The sequence below is a fragment of the Bacillus rossius genome, chromosome 2 (genome assembly GCF_032445375.1).
Source record: "Bacillus rossius redtenbacheri isolate Brsri chromosome 2, Brsri_v3, whole genome shotgun sequence".
NCBI classification, from domain to species: Eukaryota; Metazoa; Arthropoda; class Insecta; order Phasmatodea; family Bacillidae; genus Bacillus; species Bacillus rossius.
Genome location: NC_086331.1, coordinates 85,882,101 through 85,904,820, shown reverse-complemented (window position 1 = coordinate 85,904,820; position 22,720 = coordinate 85,882,101). Strand labels below are relative to the sequence as shown.

At 37.1% G+C, this 22,720-nt stretch overlaps 1 protein-coding gene across 5 annotated transcripts in view; it reads left to right on the top strand.

Moving 5' to 3' along the window:
• The window catches only part of LOC134529426 (epidermal retinol dehydrogenase 2-like), a 79,801-nt gene that overhangs the window by 31,768 nt on the left and 25,313 nt on the right, over positions 1–22,720 (top strand). For all 5 annotated transcript variants that reach the window (XM_063363491.1, XM_063363494.1, XM_063363492.1 and 2 more), the window contains 2 exons: positions 197–326; positions 1,375–1,495. In XM_063363491.1, the coding sequence (XP_063219561.1) occupies positions 197–326; positions 1,375–1,495 (251 nt within the window). The remainder of the gene's footprint in view (positions 1–196; positions 327–1,374; positions 1,496–22,720) is intronic.

Genomic DNA, 22,720 nt, shown 5'->3' with positions numbered 1-22,720 from the left:
GTAGAGCGTTACCTTGAATTTTTTATTCATGGACAGCAGATGGGAACGATAATATGTTAATTTATCACGGTATCCCGTGACTCCTAGATATAAAGACAAGCACGAATATGAGTACATTGTTAGAGCGTGTAAGTGAATCCGTGACCAAAACACATTGCAAGAAATTATTACCAAAAAAATCAAATGTAATTTTCAGACTCTTCAGGCGTTTCTCCCTGGAATGATCAGCCGGAACAATGGCCACGTGGTTGCCATATCTTCGGCGGCGGCCATTGCCCCAGTCGCCAGCGAAGTACCTTACTCCGCCTCTAAGGCTGCGGTCACAGGTAAGGTTGAGTTCCACGAGAGGCATGGAAACGTGTGAATGTTCTGGCGAGATGCAGAGTGGAACAGAATGAAAATAAAATTATTCTTCACCATGGTCTTACGAGACATTTCTTAGGATAAAGAGACGTCAGTTTACAATATTCCACTTGTAAAAATAATATCAGCCTAGACAGAAGCACAATACAAGCTTACATAAAGCTTATCGTGATAAGCCTACAAGCCTGATTAAGGCCGCCTTGTCGAGCTCTGAGTATTGAAACAATTGGCAAGTTAAGTTATGGGAGGTTTGGGCCACATCATCTTATATTAACAAATATTTTGCAACAAATTGCAAAACAAATTTCGTATTAAATGAATCTGCTTGTTATGGCATAGTTTAGCTAGTTGGTTTAGGTACCTTCTGAAATTAACATCTGAGGACTGGTGTAGTTTCTATGACCGCTGTGACAATTGAACACACACGTCAATTTTAGTTTTTCCTTTTTAGACACGATTGCAAGCATTATTTTCAAAGTTTTTCTCTTACATGAAGATTGAAAATGATGTAATCAAAACCTGATTTATATTTAAACGCATTCGTAGTCCGGACTTTCTATAAGTCGTGATTTTGAGTTATGATTTTCAGTTATGAGCGTGGTTCAAGACCTCACATAACGACGCGGTAAAGAAGCAACAACACACCTAAAGTTCTCATAGCAAAGTGATTTCGTCCTGATTTGTCATTTCCTTCCGCGAGCTTTATATTATCTAGTACAACTAATATGTTCTAAATTAATACTGGTTTATAAGCATATAAGATTATACGCTGTAACCTTAACTGCTTAACTAGATATTCAGGTTCACTAATGGGCTGAATATTCAATATATATAAATGATTATGAAAACATCTAGTTACTACTTGATTCTCTTTCTCAGCATGCAGAGAATAAGTTGATGATTCTTGTATCAAACTAAAGTAAAAACGATAAGTTTACTAAATCTTAGTATCTTTGTCGTAAATATTTAAAAATGCGAAAGTCTGTCAAATACACAAAACTTTCATTTCAGCACTGATGGATGGAATGCAACAGGAAGCATATTTCGACAGCAAGTGTAAAATTAAGTTTACAACTGTTCATCCGTACTACACAGCGACAAGAAATGACCTGCCTGTGAAGTTTGAAATCAGGTAAAGTTCACTTATAAATGTGGCGAGAATTTAAAAAATAAATTTGAATATTAGCATCCATAAGACTTACAAATATTTCCAAATTTAAATCTATTGATTTTGTGCGAAATAATCACCAAAGCAACATCCCGTAAATAGCGCAAATGCAATAGTAGGTTCATACATCGCACAGTGGATTAATGACACTCTAGTTGTCAACTAAAAAAAAAAACACATAAATTTTAAATGGCTACAACTCAGCCTGCTTTTACAAATTTATCTACACTGGTAAAAATTTTCACATTCAATTTACGAAACGCTGGAAATAAATTATCCAGAAATCTGCGTAAATTTACGGCTATCTTCTTAAATTTACGGACATGAATCCAAAAGAATATTCTTATTATATTCACGAAATATTCAAAAATCGGTTAAGTCTGCAGCAATAACACTCTTAATTTGTCAACGTGTGTGTTTATATTTGTTTAGAATGAAACATACAACTCGGAAGTCGAAATACGGAGTTGTATCTACGAAGATTCAGTTATTATAATTTACGAAGAACTCTTCGTTTATTTGAGTTAAATTTTTCGTTGTAAAGTCCGTAAATTTACTGTAATTTCCTACAGTTTACGACACTATACTTAATTGGAAATGTTACACAAATTTTAGTATAACATCACTAGGGAAGAACTAAAAATAAGAAAAATATTAGTTTCTTACACAGTTTCTCGGATATTAAAATTTACATAAGTGGAAAACATAATGTATTGTGTAATTACAAACGTACATATGGGCCTGATATAAATATAGTGTTGTAACTCATAGTTATAGTGTTTAGATTTAACAATGGTTTAGAGTATCGTGTTGTTACTGAAAAAAAAATGTTGTTGCAGCTAACATAATATGGTATGAGTATTTTGCTTTCCGAAAGGAGACAAAATTGTACTTGTATCAAAGTACATTAATAATGTCTGGAACATGCATAAGAAATATGTTTTGCACTTCCTGGCTTCTTATGGAGAGAGAAGCCATTCTGTTCGCCTTGATATTACCCAACATTATTTTAGAAACTTTACTTCCAAACTGTTACCAATAACCCCACGATATGCAAAAACTGGTAAATGTTGGTGAATAGTGATGCGGTAGTAGGCTGTTGACTAACGTTTTCGTCAATGTCCATAGTCCTACTATTGTATATGTATATATGTATATATATATATATATATATATATATATATATATGTATATGTATATATATATACAGTGGAAACGAAAAAAATTAAACTTTAAACTCACACCACTCTCATTCCGAGAGCCCCACGAATGGTGACACGGAGCGTGGTAACCTACACATGTATTCGCTCCGCGCAAAGCTGGCAGGCCGTCGTAAGACCACAGCCTGTGCGGTCTGCCACGGGCCGGATGTGTGGCGTGCGGTCGAACACACCGCGACTCAACATGGCGTCGCTGCCTGGAACCTCGTCTCCTGTACAATACCTTTGAATATATATACTGTATAGAAGTCGCGAGTGGATAGGATTTACTGTACGTTTTTCAGAAGCGTATGATGAGCAGCTTGGGAACTTCACCGCTGCAGTGCGCTGCAGTAACGCCCTGCATCGTCTTAGTTGTTACTTACACGTTAGAGGGCAGCACTGTCGCACGCTGTCATTCCCCCCCCCCCCCCCCACATCTATCATTCACTGCAGCTCAAGTTCGTTCAACGGGAGGGGGAAGGAGTGTTTGAAGAGTTCGCCACTTGTCCGCTAGAGACCACCACAAGTCGATGCCCTAGAGATGGTGGCGATTGCGGCGGTGAATTAACCAACTACCTCAAAACCGTATTAGAAATTTTAACCTGGGCTGGCGACTTCTATACAGTATATATATTCAAAGGCAATACTTAAGCCTACATACTGGTTATATTCCTCGATGAAGTTGGAGGAGCTAGTCTGCTATTAGCCACCGTGCGAGAAGGATAATTCATTTTTCCCCCTCACTGGGTTCGAACCGAGAATCCCAAGGTCCATAATGTAACTGCTTCTTCATAAATTTTTTATAAATTTGTAATAAAATAAATGTTTTATGAATTTTAAATTTTTTTTCGTTTTTTTAGCCCAAAAAAAAACGAATTTTCAATATAGCGCACATGACGTCATACAAGACAGCCGAATTCAAAACGGCTGAAATTTCTAGGAAACTAAATGGGGAAGCTTCTAGACTCCAAGATGGCGAAAATTTCTAGACAACAATATGTCAGTGATAATGCCATAATGAAGATGGCGGAATCAAGTATGGCAGTCTGGGTCAAGGTCAAGGTCAAAAGACACCTCCAGACGCTTACTAGACGCTGGTGGTTGGGGAATATAAACTCTTTGGGGACATTAATAATGTTATTCTCTGTCATGTAGTTTTTATTTCTGTAATTTTCTTAGTTCTTATATTTTATATTTACTGAAATTTGGGTTTGGGTACACGTGTTTAATGACGCAAGTATGTAAGTAAGTAAGCTAAATTTGGGTAAGATTATTTGACTTCTAACCATTGTGTTTAAACGAGTCACTTTACTGGAAAATAGCCAGTTTCGCATTTTTGAAAATTTGTTATTTAATATTTGCGTTTTAAGCTATTGGATATTTTCTTCTCTAACTGCACAATTGAATATACTCCATTAATTTATTTTCTGCATTTCTTTAGTTTACAGTTGTTCCTTTCCCGTGGAGTTTTTGCTCTCGAAGTATTTATAAAAATTTATTTTTGTATTATTTTGGTTTTACACTCCAGTTTGAGACCAAAGATGGTTACCTCTCCTTTAGGTAGAGGGAGAAGTATTAAGAAACACCAAATTGCACCAAGTGAAAGCGAAAAAGTAAAAAAAAAAATTATAAAAATAAAAATTAATATTACCCTTTAATAAGTCACACAAGACTCAAAAACTGAACATAAGGATTATTTGACTTCCAATTTATTGCGATTCAGCTTGCTTTTTTTGCGTTTCAATTTAAAATGAATTATTGCGGCATTTTTTAAATACGCAGGTTTTGTATTTACAGAAGGCTACAATTAATTTTCTTTTAATTGCGTTTTGACGTTTTAATTTTTTATACTTCAGTACTGTAAATGTAAACAATACATTCCAATCAAACACTTCGCCACGATAAACATGAACAAGGAGCCTGAAAAGAAATTCGTCCCTACAGTTTTGCATTTTCAATTTGTAGTGTTGGTGACATCTTGCGACTATCTTGCTTCTGTGAATGGCAGTTGTTTTCGTGCTGCAGTTTCGATTTGCTTCCTGGCGCTGTTGCATTTATTGCGGCCACGAGAGAAAATGTTGGCGACAGAGCTGACATCTGGCGGCCAACTTTCAAGTGTATAGCTAAACGTTCCTTTCTCTCGTTTCCTTCGCTCTCTCTACGAGGCCGGGGACGTATGTATCCATAACAGCCAACATGTGGCGCCGCAGTAAACTTTTGCCCAGAACAACGTTAGCCTCGCACTCCCAAACCCGCCATCTTGAATTCTTTTTCTGAAGTTTCTCCGAACCCACTTAAGGCATATGCTATGGCGGTTACTTTTCATAGGTCATGGCAAGGGCTTCCCCAGCTCAAAACGGATAAGGGACATTTTTTGAAATTCTAAGTTTCTTCATAGGAGTGACATTGTGCAATACCATAATAATCAGTAACAAAAAATGTTCTTTTTTTAATTTAGTGATGAATAATTACAAAGTTTGTAATTACAGAACCTTTCTCGTTTTTCTACTTTGAAAAGGGGTGGGGGATTCTCCATACCCTTGACCACTGTAGGATACGCCCTTGTGTCATGGCTAGTTCTTTGCTCAGGTTATAGATGGATATAATTACCGATTATTAACTTTGGCACACGAAGCTATTCCTGTTTCTTACACAGAACGGTACATTACAGCTTTTTGAAACCAGACCATGCGATTTTGCTTCCAAATGGTAGGTACTCGAACAGAAACGCGTTTATGTAGAAATTATTAAATATAAAGTAGTAATTCGTTGCAGATAATTTTTTAATGAACTTGTAATGGAATAGCTAACACATTTTTGTTTTTGTTTTGGAACTCACACATAGGAAGTGCTACGAGGATTTTTAACTTCAACAAAGTACCAAATGACGTCAGCCATGACACATGTTCTAGCAGTTCTCTTGGCGAAAAGGCCGTCCTATGTTAGGCACAAAGAATGTTAAACTGCGCACGTTGAGCGCGCCGTCTACGATTTATTACAGGATTTCCCCGCTTTGTGTTTTATGTGTGTCCGTGTCCAACTACCACACTTCTGGCGAGACGTAGACCAAAATAAAATAAATCTGCTCGATTTGTTCTATGAAATGATGGATAGTCACATAGTTACTTTGTGCTGTGCAAGCCACCATGTCACTGCAGCGTTGACCTTCACAGCGGAAATATTTTCGAGTTTTGTCTGACGTGCGACTTCAGCTTCAACAGCGTCTGAGCCCGGCTAGCCTCTTGCTTCACGCGGAGCGAATGGACGTCACCGCACGGCGATCACGTGTCGTCTCGGCTGGTTGGGTAGTCATTGAGGCCCGCCAAATTCAAACTTTCGTTCTACTGTTTGCTTTAGTAATTTTGCAGGGTTACCTTTCCGAACATATGAAACTTAAAAAAAAAGTTGCTTGCTTTAGGATTTCCTGCCACCTATTAAATTTATGCCCTGCAATTTGCGAACCATCTGAATATTCTAGGATTTGCTCTCGTACTGAATTAAATACACAATAAGCAGACCTTTCTGGATGAAAAATATTTAAATGAATAAACTTGACACGGTGTATGTGGTTGAAATAGATTCCCACGCAAATCAGCACAAAAATGAAATTGTGTACATAAGAATACAGAAGAAGAATAAAAATATACTTTTTGATGACTTCAACAAACTGGTGAATCTTATAAATGTATTGATTGATAGTTAACTCACACACCTTAACGTTAGTGGCCTAAAATAAAATACAAATTTGTACGAGCAAACGCAGTTAATCTTGGGTTAGTTAACGCTTAAAAATTACCAAAGTATTTGTAGAAATAATCCCAGTGAGATAACACATTTTGAAGTTAAGTAAATCAGAACGACCCTAGGAAACCCTAGCTAGTTTAAACCATTTAGAACGAACATTCGATTTGATAATGATTAGATAATGTCTATATGCAACTTTATCTGCAGAAATTATGTGCTAAAGTTTATTATTAGACATACTTGCACTGTAAAATAAATGTAGATTTAAACATTCAATGTTATTTTATGTTTACGTTTTTGACGTCTAATTCGGAAAAACGCATACAGTTTTTGAATTAATTCACATTTTTGTGTAAATTTACCACTATATCGTGTAATTTTAAACCAAATGTAAGTTTATATTCTAATAACTCTAAATTCGTAAATAAAAAACACTGTTTTCATGTAAATAAACAATTCTTCTGATAGTTTTGCACCAACAATGTCCTTGTAAAATTACATAACATAGGGTAAAATAACACATTGTGTTCTGATAATAGTACATCAACATGTTTAGTGTTATTTTACACAAACAGTGCGTATTAAGATACATCAATAATTATATTTCGCTCATTTATATTACCGTGTGCCTGTCAGCCAACGTTCATTGCGTAACTTACCCACTACATCGTGTAATTTTACACCTAATGTTGGTAATATTGTCACGTCGCACCTAGCCGGTGCCACCACCATTTCTGTCACGTCTCACTTTCAGAGGGGGGGGGGGGGGGGGGTTCAATTCTTCAAAAATGTGTAGCTCAGATAAATAATAAACTTAAAACAGTAACTAGACATAGAGCATCTCACTGAGGATTGAATCTTATAGGTGTATTCTTATACAAGAATAGAAAATCAGGATACTGAGAAAAAAATAAGAGAAACCTAAAAACAATAGAACAATCACATTTATTTATAACAATTAATTAGAGCTGACAAATAATGAGGCACCTTCCATGTACGCTATAAGCCTTCAATACCCAGACTTTAAACAATAGACTTCAAATAAGATTCCCTTAGTAGGACTTACACATTAACATTATCCTAATAATTTCCTCCAGACCACCCAGTGATACCAAACTTCATTAGTTCTTCCACAACTTCATTTTTAAAAATTATTAATAACATTCACTACTTCGAAACTGATTTTCAAAATTATTTAGTTTAAGTTTATAACGTCATCATAAACATGAAAAGAGAGGGATCGTGATGCAAACAAATTACCGAGTTATACGTGAAAATAAAAAGGAAACGGTAGAACTCAACTCATTACACGTAATAACACCGAGTTTTGAAAAACAAATTATTTAAGAGATCAAATAATACACCAAACGAGAAATTTAAAGTTAACTACGAAGAAACATGAAGGTGCGGAAGACTAAGAGTTTGGCATCACTCAGACGCCATTTAGATAGCACTCACCTAACCATTACCAAGTCGCCGCACGGCCGGGCAGCATAACAGCCTTCCACAGGATTACAGCCCCGCGAAAACATTTTACATCTCTTTTAAGCCATTTGCTTGGCCGCAAAACCCCTACGGGGAAAACATCCTGACGGGAAGTTTTTCTGTGTTTTACAAACACGTAAAGTTATTACAACAAGCCGGCCGCGCTGTCGGCCGCGCCGCGTTGTCCACGTAGTCAGAAAACCAGCCACCAGGTTGCCACACTCGCCCTGCGCAAAGCGCGTGCGCACAACCTCGTTCCCAGCTGGCCTCAAAAGAAGAACGGTAAACAAGTTTGCGCCGCGTTTCTCTGGAACTGCAGCAAACAACGTGTCAGCTGGCCTGGCTGAAACGCGGTCACGCCTGCGTTCCCAGACAAAGACGTGCAAGACTCGCACTCTTCCAGCCCCGCGGAGACCCAAATCAAACAAAGGTGTTACCCCATCTTAGCGTGAGGGAAACCAAGTCCCGAACTATCGAAAAGAATTTAAAATTGTATTTTCAACAAATAAACTAATTAAATAAATTAATGATAATTTTGAGCCACGTGACATCACCTCGGGCGGCAGGAGCTTGTGCCCCACAAGCTTACAACAATGCTTGGGGAATATTTAAGTTTGCTTCAAAAAAACCAATTGTCACTATCATTTCTATGTGATCCAGTTACAGTTATAAATTAAAATTAGTGATTACAGTGGTTGTTGTTTATGTATAAATACCAACTCTAAGTTCTACTAGCACTTATTGACAATTCCCTCTCGGAGGACAAGTGTGTTTTACAAAATTTCACATGTTAGCACTGCTTGGGACAGCAAGCAGCCAGGAGGGATACGGCGAAGAGATTAACCAACTCAGGGCAGAGACAGGAACAGCCAGCGGAACTGTGAGCTGCAGAATCACACCCCACTCCAACTTCTGCCTCTCCCAGCCGGCCCATCCCGACGTCGTTCGTCCCAACTGCTCGTCATCCACGACACACAACACCATTCCTACACAAAATACATAAGCAGCATCAGGAGTCATACAATTACAAACAACTAAAAAAAACTCTCAAATATCAAAATAATAGTGAACAAATCAAACAATTAAATTATCTTATTTAAATCAATGACGTATTTTCATGTGTTTATCAAGAAGTATTCATGAGGTCAACACAGATCAACACAACTAACCAAGGAGGGTCATACCAGGTATCAACACAAAAATAACTTTTAAAGATTCTTAAAACAAGTAACTATTCAAAAACTAAACTCGTAACTCATCTGCAATATTCAACATCTTGAAGAAAAGCCTACCCCCCACATTTCGTAGAGGAAGGATAAGGTAATGTACCTAATAGGACAATTTACAACAAAAACTTGACTGTGTCCACATGTAGGTTGAAAGTTTATAATTACACTGGCATTGTCTTGCTATACACTTTGTTTTGAAAGTCAGGTCAGTAGTCTCAAACTACGTATAATTCTAGTCTTCTAGATAAATTTGTTGTTAGGGGGGCCACACCCTACCGCGATGCGTAATCACTGTCCTTGGACATGGCCACTCCCAAACCGCTGATACGCTTGGTAATCGTGCTTCACCACACGATTCGACGATATGGGCCCCAGCCCGCAGCAATGGGTAGATGACGGTCCTCTTCTTCCAATTCGCCCACGTGGTATCTGGCTGACCCTTAACGACGCGCCTTCTCCCAACTCGAGAAGGGACAAGAGTTCTGGATGGAGCTGCACCACAGCACTCATTTTGAAATTGCACTTAACAAGTCCACCTCAAAAGTCATTTTCTTCGATTGACGATAACTATCAATGTCACTTCTTGAATAATAAAAACACAAGGGGGGGGGGGGGGGTGTTTATGGTGGTAAATGGGAATACGGAAAGGATCCCACCCACATTCTCAATGATTAGTCCTGACGTCATAATTCCCCTTATTGAACCTGGTATTCTCCCTCCATCATTATTTGGTTCTATAAAAATTATTTATGGGCGCATGCCCCTTCACATAAACATTAATCAAATTCTAATTTCTCTAATCGTAGGTAAAGCTTTACATTGAACAAAATTCATTTACTACTGATCATCACAAACAGAAATGGTTACTTTCAATTCCTCCCCAGTTTCACTGGATAACTTAGCTACACAACCATTATCTCTGGCTAGTATGTCTTTTAATTCTACCTTTCCACTGGTAGAAGGAACAGCATTTTCTACTATAGTCGAGATTTCTACAGACATACTGAGGGGTTTCCGATTTCTCAGATATTTTAGTAACAGAAATAACAACATTCCAACTATTACCAATATAGTAATTACAGTTACACTTATTTCTATACCAAGGGTAGTAACATTGTCCAAGGCGGATACTCTTGGTAGCGTTCCAATACCTACTAGATATGGATTTTTAATAATAATTAATAATAATACACTACTTAAAATGGAAAGCGCAATACTCTGTAAGTTTTTCATTACAAATCTAGGTACATTTTCTGGTTCTCTTAAATGAATCGGGTCTAAAGGGGTTTCAAACTTTGACAAAGAAAAATTTAATTGTGGTATTAAAGTTGGCCAATTTTCATCTAAACAATCCATTAAAGATGGAAAAACTGTATGTGTTGACGTAGGATGAGGGAAAATTTTCAATTTACGTAACTTCGTCCAAGCAGCTGGTATTACATGTACTAATTGAAATTTAGATTTCGTTAACGAATCACATGGATACAACTCGTTAATTTTAAGTTCTTGGTTTAAATACAAACGACAATCACACGGTACTTCTATATCTAAAGCTCCGAGGATGTCTCCTCTTCCTAAAAATAAAGATTCATTGTTATGTTTCATGCATTGCAAGTCTAATTTTCCTGAAGGGTTTGTTAGGAAGTACCGCTCTGGTCCCGCCTGGGTGATCATCAGTTGGTTTCCGGAATGGCATCGAAACGCACATGTTGTACTAAGATTTTCAACTGTAATCCCCTGAAAAAGAGCCTTTGGACACAAAGCACTACCTAGGGTGTCTCCGGAGAACCTAGGAACAAAACACAATTTATCTTCAAATGGTCTACAATCTAATAAATTTCTACCCTGAATAGTGATTAGATGGTCTCCATCCACTGCCAGAAAATTTGGAGCATGCTCCAAATGACAAGTTGAGTTCTTCCACTGAAATGGGACTGCGACGAACTGAAACAATCTCCAATTGGAATTTAGTTTAACAATTGGTACTTTAATTTGAAGGTATAAATTTTCCTTGTGAACTTGACACTTACAAATGGGTAAATTAAAATATTTCTGAACTTCTGACACACTTATGGACAACGCATAACCATCCCTATTAAGAATTTCATTTAGCATATTTAATTTCTCTTTCAATTGAGCTGGTGTAACTACAATGGCAGGTATTTTATTTGACCGGCACTGGTCCAGAATCTCTAATCTTGTAAATGTATGCGCTTGTTTGGCTAATTGAGAGGCCAACAGTACCTGAAACTGGAATGAATGTCCTATGTCTTGAACCATCCCTGAAAACTTAGTCATCATAGTCTCTCGGAGGTCTTTTAAGTAATTAGACAGATTTGTGAATTTTGATTGTACTCTTTTTAGAATTCCGGTCATTCCCTCGTTTATAACAAAAATAGTGTTGCTCATATTTGCCAGTGCCTCATGAGTGTTTAAAATTTGTGATTCCATCTTGTTTATGTGTTCTGACATTTGTTGTTCATTTAGAAAAAGATTATTCAATTGACTATTGACGGCAATGTCACAACACCAATGAAAAAACTCTCCAATGAAATTTAATCCTCGTCTTTCCCTAACTTGAGACTGAAAATCCAATACGTCATCCCCTGCTGCTTCGTTTACCTTATTAATTAGCATGTCAGTATAAATTAAGCTATGTTTTAATTCTTTGAAAATAACACACCATTCACTTGAACTATTGGAGGGACAAGAAGTGATTTCTTTGATACTATCCTGAATGTCATCTAATTGTATTGGCCAAGCAACCTTAAAATTTACTGGTACCGATGAAGTGTACAATGTTACCTGAGGTATCGGCTCGAAATGCGCTCCCGCAACCACTCCCACTGCTCCTTCAGGTAGTGGTCGATGTTGTTGGCTGCTTCCCAGCTGCAGGAGCACCAGGACGATGTGTAGCATCCTCATCGTCAGGACGGAAGATGATCACGCCTTAAGACTCTATAAAAATTCTATACAAAACTAAATATTAGACAGGCTCGATTTTTGTTTTCAAGTGCTACAAAACTCTCCAATTTTTTTTTCTCTCTCTCTTTGTTTTATTTAGTTATTCACAACCACAAAAAAAATCTCTATTACATAACTTATCATAACTTATACACTGTAAAAATTTTTCATTCTCTCTACGTTTGTAACTTCGTACACATCTCTGCCTCTATTCATCTTCTTTAACCTGTACAGGTTATTAGACAATTTGTCCACCACAACGTAAGGACCGAACCATTTATGCAATAGTTTCTCTGACAAACCCTTTTTTCGAACAGGTGTGTACACCATAACCTCCTGTCCTATCTTATAGGTCACCGCTCGTCGTCTGCGGTCATACCTTTTTTTATCGATACCCTGTTGTCTCTTTAAATTCTCTCTGGACTGTCGCAGGATCTCCTTCCAACGAGTACGCAGTCGAAGGCTGTCCTCATCTTCTACAGGCTGACTTAATTGAACATCTGAGGGTAATACAGGTTCTCTACCATACATGAGCACAAATGGGCTAAATTTTAATGTTTCCTGCCTCGCCGTGTTGTATGCCAAAGTGACCAAGGGTACATATTCATCCCAATTACGTTGTGAGGATGCCACATACTGAGATAGCATCATTGCTATAGTTCCATTTAATCTTTCACATAACCCATTTGTGTTGGGCCTGTATCCTGAGGTTTTCAAACTTTGTACATCCATTAACCTAAGTAATTCATTAACGACTTTGGAAGTAAAAACTTTTCCTCTATCTGTCAATATGGAACATGGTACAGAATGGCGGCAAATTATGTTTTCTAGTAAAAACTTAGCTACGTCATTGGCGTTACTAGTGGGGGTGGCTTTAGTCTCCGCCCATCGAGTACCGTAATCAATAGCAACAAGAATGTATTTGTTTCCTGACATGGTTTTTGGAAAAGGGCCTAAAATATCGACACCAATACGTTCGAAAGGTTCACAGATAGGTAATGGTTCTAATAACCCTGCTTTCTTTTGAGGAACTCCCTTTTTCCCCTGACATCCCCTACAACTCCTCACATAGGCCTGAATCTCTTTTAGCATATTGGTCCAATAATAACGACGTATAATTTTGTCTGTGGTGTGAACTACTCCTAAGTGACCGCCAAAAGTGGGATTGTCTTGACTTTCCCTCAAAATTTCAGCCTTTAAGCTTTCTGGGACTACTAATAGCTTGTCTCTACCACCTGGGTTAGAGTTATTTTTGTACAAAACACCATTTAACAAAGAAAAATTTTTCGCTTGTCGGCTTAACTTATTATCGATTCCTGACGGTTGAGTCAACTCAGAAATTAAAGGTCTTAGACTCACATCAGAATATTGCAGCTTAGCTAAATCCACATCATGCATCACAAAAACAGGTAACTCAAGGGATTTTTCTTCGTCAAGGGCTGTCCCTGTGTTGACAGCATTTCTACTCAAACTGTCTACATGTACATGAGTTTTTCCACTACTATAACATACAGTGTACTCATACTCCATCAATTTCAATGCCCACCTGGTTAACCTTCCTGCGCTATGAGCATTAAATTTCAAACGATTCAAATAACATAGGCTATGATGATCGGTTACAATTTTGAATGGCTTCAGGTAAATGTAAGGCCGAAACTGGTCTAAAGCATAAATCGAGGCTAAACATTCAAGGTGAGTTATAGGATATCTAGTCTCTGCTGAAGTGAGAGTTCGACTGGCATAGGCAATAGGTTGTAATTTTCCATCAATTCTTTGTAACAATGTGGCTCCTATCCCTAATGTACTAGCATCTGTATGTATTTCAATGGGCTGGGTTTCCTGGAAGTGAGCTAACACGGGGGAAGAAATCAGCTTTTCTTTCAAAATTTGGAATGCTAGTTCTTGCTTGTCTGTCCAAATAAACTTTTCATTTTTCTTTAGCAATGTCGACAAGGGTTTCGCAATCTGAGAGAAATTTGCTATAAACTTACGATAGAAAGAAGCTAGGCCTAAAAAGCTTCTCACCCCTCGTTGGTCCTTAGGTGTAGGAAATTGTTTCACTGCTACTACTTTATCGGGGTGGGGTCTAATCCCTTCATGGTTAACCAAATGTCCCAACACATCGGTTTCAAAATAACCGAAGGTACATTTTGACGGTTTCAAGGTTAAATTAGCATTTTGCATCCTTTTAAAAACTTGTTCTAATCGGTCAAGATGTTGATTAAACGTACTGCCCACTACTAGAATGTCATCCAAATAGACTAAGCATGAACCCCACTTTAACCCTGCCAAAGTCTTATCCATGTATCTCTGAAAAATTGACGGAGCGGTTTTCAAACCAAAAGGAAGGGTTTCAAAACCAAAAGTACCATCGGTGGTAACAAATGCAGTTTTTTCCTGATCCTGTTCAGCTACTCTCAATTGGTGGTATCCTGAATTCATATCCAAGTGAGTAAAATACTTAGCACCAGTCAAGTGACTTAAGAAATCATCTATTCGAGGAAGGGGGTATTTATTATCCTTAAGAACAGTGTTAAAACGACGGTAGTCCACACACATCCTATAATCGTTGTCTTTTTTTCTAACAAGAACAACTGGTGAACACCAACTCGTGTCACAGGGTCTCACAATCCCATTCTTAATGTGTTCTTGTACTATGTTATGAATAATTTTCTGTTCCCCAAGAGACACTCGATAAGGTACAGATGATATGGGTGTGCTGTCCCCTGTATCCAGAAAAACTACTTCCTCTTTTGTTCTCCCTATCTGGCTGGGGTCCCAACTGAAAACATTTTGATATTTATACAACAACTCTACTAGTCTGTTTTTTTGTTCCTCTGGTAACTCTGGATTAATGTTTAATTTAGATAGATCAAAATCAACATTATTTTTATCTCTAGCTTGTAATACATTAGTTACTTCTTCTTTCTCAATACTGGGTGTTTCCTCAAACTCATTTAAATACCCTAATTTCATTCCCTTATGAAGAGTAACTGACTGGTTAGTAGTATTAGTGACCCAAATGTGAGTATGATGTTTTCTGTTTACAATACTCCTAGGTACAAGTATAGAATATCTGTTGTAAATATCCTCCTTAGGCTCTATCAGCACCTCATCAGGTAAATTATTTCCTTCAAAATTAATTTCGATAAGATGATGCAACCTTGGCTCTACTCTAACATGATTGTGAACTGTCACACAACCTAACCTTAAAATATTTTCTGGCTCGATTTGGCTTAACTCCTGTGATCCATCCTGACCTACATTATGATTAACCAGATTTTGGTTTTGATCTACTTGAATTTGGTCTCTTTTTCCTTTGGTTTTGCTTTTTACCTCCCTTATTTCGGTATTTGTGGTATTTACGAAACAATCAGGACGCGTTATGGTCAATGACATTTTCTGACCTCCCTTACAAGAAATTTCTGCTCCATATTTGGTTAGAAAATCACATCCTAAAATGATCCCTTTTATTGGGGCTTCCACCAGACCTACCGCATGTGAATAAACATACTGTCCTAATTTAAATCTTAATTTGGCCATCTTATTAAGTTTCTGAACTCTTCCTGAGACTCCTGTAAAACCTCTTGGTTCTGCGGGTTTCCAACAACTTTTCGGTACTAATCTATCCTCAATTAGTGATACCGCAGCTCCTGTATCGATAAAAACGGGGATTTTTTTTTTCCGAACATTTTTGTCTTCTGACTTAAAATACCGTCACTTTGTAAAAGAGACATTTGGTTAACAAGGGACGAGTTGTCACCCCGACCGACTCTCGCCCTATTTAGTTTCCCTGTTGTGATGTTTTGCAATCTTGCATCAAGTGACCTGGTCGTTTGCATTTTAAACAAATCGGCCTACCATCTGAGGTCCACTGTGGTCTGTCAGTTATTTTTGGAAATGAATTACTTGGGGTCTGCCTGAAAAAATTGTTGTTCTGATTTCGATAGTATTGTGTTGGTATACTGTTATTTTTGTAATTTCCTCCCTGAGTTCTAAACTGTGACTTTGGTTGTGCCTGTAATCTCATGGTATCCAGTTCCCCGCGTAATTGTTTTAATTGTTTATTAAACTCTATCAAACTGTCCTCAATTCTCGTGTTGATAGATGACAATTCTCTTTCTGGTGTTTGAATTTCTTTAAGATTTCTGATCGGTACTTGTTCCTGTTTCGAATTTACCCACTGTGTCCTCTCATGATTTTTAGCGTAATACAGACCTGCCTCAATATTCCTCAAATTACCTAGTAACTGTTCCACAGTATTGTTTGGGAAAAGCATAACTTTCTCTACAATGTCTGGCCTTAACCCACGCAATACATATCTAACCTTACTAGCTTCATTCATCTTAGCATCAAGTCGGTTACAAAGATTCAATATGTCGTACACAAATGACTCGAAAGGTTCATCTACTGCTTGTACTCGCGCCCAAATCTTAACTCTAAGTCCTCTATGTGACCCACTCTCACAAAGGCATCCCTTAATTTGTTTGCTAATTCCTCAAATGTAGTTAAATTCTCCAATGTGCTCTCACAGCTGTCATACCATTTTAAAGCAGGCCCTCTCAAAAATGTAGGCAAGTATGACAAACATTTTTGCTCATTCCACCCATTTACCTTGGCTGCTCTGCGAAACTGTTTTAAAAATTCCTCAACCTCCTCACATCTCTTTCCAAAAAAATATCCCGGGTCCACAAAACACCTGCCTGTCTCCATGTTTAAATTCTGATCTTTCAATTCTGGTTTTATGTCGCTTAATTTATCTTTTAATGCTTTCAATGATTCATCCTCTGAAGATGAACTACTATCACTGTCCTCAGGGTTTTTTACTTTGTCATCCAATATTTCAATTGTGTATTTACTAGCCATCCCTTGTTAACACAAAATTCATGTTCCTAATAGACTCCACCTTAAATTATTTTCATTAGTCCTTAACTTAAGCATACATTTCACATTTCACCTTAAAATAATTATTGTTAGACAAATACAGCCATCCCTGGTCTCCCACTGGTTTCCTGAAATAACCTAAAATAAATTTTATTATCATTAAACAATTAATCCTATAAACACATCTATCTTAATACACCAGCTGCACTGCATGCTCTTCTTCACTAAAATAAATCAAAATGTTAGACCACACATAACACTCTTATCTTAATTTATTTTTCAGTATCCCAACATTCTTTATACCTACTAACCGGCGATCTCCACCATTTCTGTCACGTCGCACCTAGCCGGTGCCACCACCATTTCTGTCACGTCTCACTTTCAGAGGGGGGGGGGTTCAATTCTTCAAAAATGTGTAGCTCAGATAAATAATAAACTCAAAACAGTAACTAGACATAGAGCATCTCACTGAGGATTGAATCTTAGTAGGTGTATTCTTATACAAGAATAGAAAATCAGGATACTGAGAAAAAAATAAGAGAAACCTAAAAACAATAGAACAATCACATTTATTTATAACAATTAATTAGAGCTGACAAATAATGAGGCACCTTCCATGTACGCTATAAGCCTTCAATACCCAGACTTTAAACAATAGACTTCAAATAAGATTCCCTTAGTAGGACTTACACATTAACATTATCCTAATAATTTCCTCCAGACCACCCAGTGATACCAAACTTCATTAGTTCTTCCACAACTTCATTTTTAAAAATTATTAATAACATTCACTACTTCGAAACTGATTTTCAAAATTATTTAGTTTAAGTTTATAACGTCATCATAAACATGAAAAGAGAGGGATCGTGATGCAAACAAATTACCGAGTTATACGTGAAAATAAAAAGGAAACGGTAGAACTCAACTCATTACACGTGATAACACCGAGTTTTGAAAAACAAATTATTTAAGAGATCAAATAATACACCAAACGAGAAATTTAAAGTTAACTACGAAGAAACATGAAGGTGCGGAAGACTAAGAGTTTGGCATCACTCAGACGCCATTTAGATAGCACTCACCTAACCATTACCAAGTCGCCGCACGGCCGGGCAGCATAACAGCCTTCCACAGGATTACAGCCCCGCGAAAACATTTTACATCTCTTTTAAGCCATTTGCTTGGCCGCAAAACCCCTACGGGGAAAACATCCTGACGGGAAGTTTTCCTGTGTTTTACAAACACGTAAAGTTATTACAACAAGCCGGCCGCGCTGTCGGCCGCGCCGGGTTGTCCACGTAGTCAGAAAACCAGCCACCAGGTTGCCACACTCGCCCTGCGCAAAGCGCGTGCGCACAACCTCGTTCCCAGCTGGCCTCAAAAGAAGAACGGTAAACAAGTTTGCGCCGCGTTTCTCTGGAACTGCAGCAAACAACGTGTCAGCTGGCCTGGCTGAAACGCGGTCACGCCTGCGTTCCCAGACAAAGACGTGCAAGACTCGCACTCTTCCAGCCCCGCGGAGACCCAAATCAAACAAAGGTGTTACCCCATCTTAGCGTGAGGGAAACCAAGTCCCGAACTATCGAAAAGAATTTAAAATTGTATTTTCAACAAATAAACTAATTAAATAAATTAATGATAATTTTGAGCCACGTGACAATATTCTTCACATTAAACATTGATGAAAATAAACTGAATTGCAGTGTAAATTAATGACTATTCTGGTGGTTTTATACCCAAAATCTGGTAGTAAAATTACACTTAGTACATGAAGTAAAATTACACTTTGTGTTGTGATGATAATACACCAACCTGGTGTGTTTCATTTTGCACAAGCAGTGTGCATTTTGAAAACATAATCAATAAGTCTTAATTTTCTCACTTGTATCCCCGTGTGTCAACACTGTAAAAAAAGTGATTTATCACACGTAGGTATGAGTAAGTTATGAAAACTCATTGTATGTAATTAATTTGCCAAGATGTAAAAAAATACGAAGGCCAATTAACAAGTTATGCATATAATGTCAAAAAAAAGAAAATAATTAATGACAATATGAAACATAATTGAAAGTATTACCCGTTTATTACTTGTCTAACATTCCATGCATGTTGAGGCATTTGTCACAACTATGGATTAGTTTGTAAATTCCGACCTGTTAGAACTCCGTAGCTGCGAGAAGAGCCACATTCGCACGGCCCGTGTGTTCGTCGCCAGAGTCACACTCCTTACCACCGAGGATCTTCTTCCCGGTCCAAACAGATGGAAGTCCGGGCTGTAGGGTGGCTGCTCCAGAACTTCCAAGCCGTGTCCCTGCAATTATTCACGAACTGGGCGAGACTCATGTTGTGCAGCAGTCGAATGTGTTGATTTTTGCATTGCATTCACTCAGTAGCACCCTCTATTTCCCTTTATAGTAAAAAAAACTTTCTTTTTTAAATATATATTTTCCTACTTAAAAATTGGTATGTGCGTTACTTCTTGATTAGTCCTCGTACTACAAATCATAACTAAAAATATTTTTTTTTTTAGAAATGTAGATGCAAATTAAAACTTGATTGATATGTACACAATTAATAAAATATTTACGCAGAACTTCGGTAAAAAAAATACTGTTGTAATGTTGTTGTTACTTTACACATTTGATCTTGTAAAATTACTCATTAGTCAGTCTAAAATTAACCCTCCATTATTTGAGTAAAATTACACTGAACCTAGTAGTGAAGATGAAGATGTAATGGCTGGAACTAAAGAGTCACTAGCGCCCCTGGCAGCTGATTTTTAAAAATTAAAATATTTCGAGTAGAACAAAAGGGATCAAAAGATGCAGTCGACTACTCCTAGTAATCACAGTGGCTTCTTAGGGAACTATATAAATAACATTAAAACAAATTTCTTAGTTCATACACCTTATATAGATCTTTTTTTGTAACTTATTATCTATAATAATAATAATAAAACTGTTCAAAGCAAAAAGTCTGTACATTGGATGAAACGATGAAAGAATTTTTGTAAATGGCTCTTTAGATTATTTAGAACTCAAAAAAAAAAGTTTATACAATTTTGTCTGTTTTTCTGTTTTCTGTGTTGGTCCAGCATCAATCGAAAACTACTCGACAATTATTGAAGATTTTTTTTATTAAAAAGTTATTTGAATAACTTAAAAACTAGGCTATATATATTTACAGAAATCCTCCCTTAAGAGAATGAACAGGGATAAATAAGATTTTAAGATAATTAATTATATCCCTGAAACTTATAAAGCATAAGTTAAGATATTGGTTACCAATAATTAATATAGGAAATCTGTCAAACAGATTTTTTATATTTTGCGAAAATCAACTCTTTAGTGGTGAATAGGGGTAATTATGTTTTTAAAATTATTAACCATATCTCAGAATTTTTTAAGCATAATAAATGATTTTGGGTAACAATAAACATACGAAAAATACGAACCAGTATTTTTAACATTTTGTAATTTAAACCCCTAAGAAGTGAAGAGAGGTAAATATGGTTTGAAGATAATTAATTATTTCTCCGAAGCTAACAAGCATAAATAAAAAAAATACTAGGAACCCATAATAAACACACAAAAACTACCAAACAGAATTTTACTAGTTTGCAAAATTCCAGTCCTAAGGCTTGAAAAAAGGGGTTAATATGGTTTTAAGAGAAGAAATATTACATTAAAATGAAATCACGCATCATAAAAAATGGGTACGAAAAATGAAAAGGCAAAAACAACCAAGTTTAGTATGTAAATGAGAATAATGGGACTGGCTTCTGGTTGAGGATGGTGGATTGTCGATACCATCTTGAATTGTGACGTCACTGCGGCCATCCATGGAAGCCACGGACAGACTGAACTTACACCACTAATGTTAAGGTATATATATCGTTGGTCAGTATGACGTCACACCCACCATCTTGTTTTCGTCTGCTGGGGGCTGACATAGTGTTTTCGTCTGCTTGAGGCTACCATCTTCTCATAATCCAAGATGGCGGAAAGTTTTTTATTAAAATTTTTGTTAATTAATTTTGTCATTAATTTTTAAACTTTACCCGATTTTCTAGCATAAAGCTTTTCATAATGGCGTCAGTAACGAAAATTGCACCGTTCTAGAATCCAAGATGGCGGCTGTAATGAAACGTGCAACGATGACGTGAAATTTCGGGAGTTTCTTCAAATAATACTAAGCAAACTAGAAATAAACTAATACTTTGAATATAAATGTGATATATGTAGGTACTCTTTATTTTAAATAAAGATACGATTTTATCAAATAGCCTTAAATAATGTGAGGTATTTGTATTAACGTGAAATTATTTTATTATTCTAAGCATAAATTTAACCATAGTAAATGAAAGTTGTATTGTTAACGATTGAATAATATTAGTTAAAATAAAATAGGTGAGTGTTAAACAAATTCTTCTAATTTTCTACATAATGAAATGAAAAGGATGGAAGTGTGTTTTCATCAAATTAAAAAGATGTCATCGAACACTTTTAAACAAAATTAGATACCTAATACTAAAAATTAAAAAAAGGCCTACACATAACCACTTAAAAATATGATTCTTAAACTTTTTGTTATAAAATAAATATTTTATGCGCCTGACAATTTATCGTGTCTATTTAATTATAATTCTTTTTTTTTGGAATTAATCACATATAATTCTTTCAATGGTAAGATTTTAGCAGTGTTCTGAAATCACGCGAGTGAAGCGTGATGGTGAAGGTCGTTTGCTTTCTGGGCACGAGATGATCTTCTGCGGTTGTGGTTGGAGCCCGCGGCACCGCACTCGGGATTGTATAGAGTAACTACAAGAAGCCACACTAGCTACTACTGGTCGCGAATACAGAACCTTCCATGTTTTCATACGAGTGCAAAATTGATTTATAATTTTGCATTGGGTGCGAAGTGCCGAAGATCAAAGATGTATCCTCGGTAGCGTTTAGCCGTCCTTCCTCCCTGCGTATTTTCCCCCTTCACCCCATACTTCTAGCTTGCTACGTTATCTCTCACTTTCGTTTTTCCCCTCCCCTCTTCTGACTTAGCGCATGTGTATGTACTGTGTCTTATGTTGCCTATAAAAGGCCGTGTTAGGCATGGTTCGGCCTTAATTTCGATTAAGATTTATAATTGATATATAGGTTTGTGTGGGTCCCGAGGTCACGCTGAGGTATTTCATAGCAGTGCCTTAAGGCAAACTTAGTTTGCAGTCGAGCATGAGGTTGACATGCGCGTAACATATTGTAATGTGTTGGTGTCTGGTCTAAATTACTTTTCGCTTCCAACTTTCGATTTTCAGTTTTCCTTTGTTTTATTTGTGCCCGCGTTGCCGTTGATGTACCTAACTGCTTTCTGCATGGGCGCGCCTTTCGGGGTTGCCCTCCCGTGTTTGAATTACGGCCTAACACTGCTTAGTTCGCTTAAACAGTTGCCAAGTTAACTATCTGAGTTAACAATTGATCATTTTTTGTTGTTCGCCACTGTGATAGCTTTTTTTTTCGAAGAGTATCGTTTAGAACTCTATTTTTAACGTGAAACGTCATTCAATTCGGTAAGTAGGAGGTCACATGCTAAAACCGCATGCAACGAAAACATGTCGCCTCGTCATGACAGTAGCTCTGTGAGACGTGCCAATCGCTATTCACTTATACATCGTTGAGTAGAGAAAA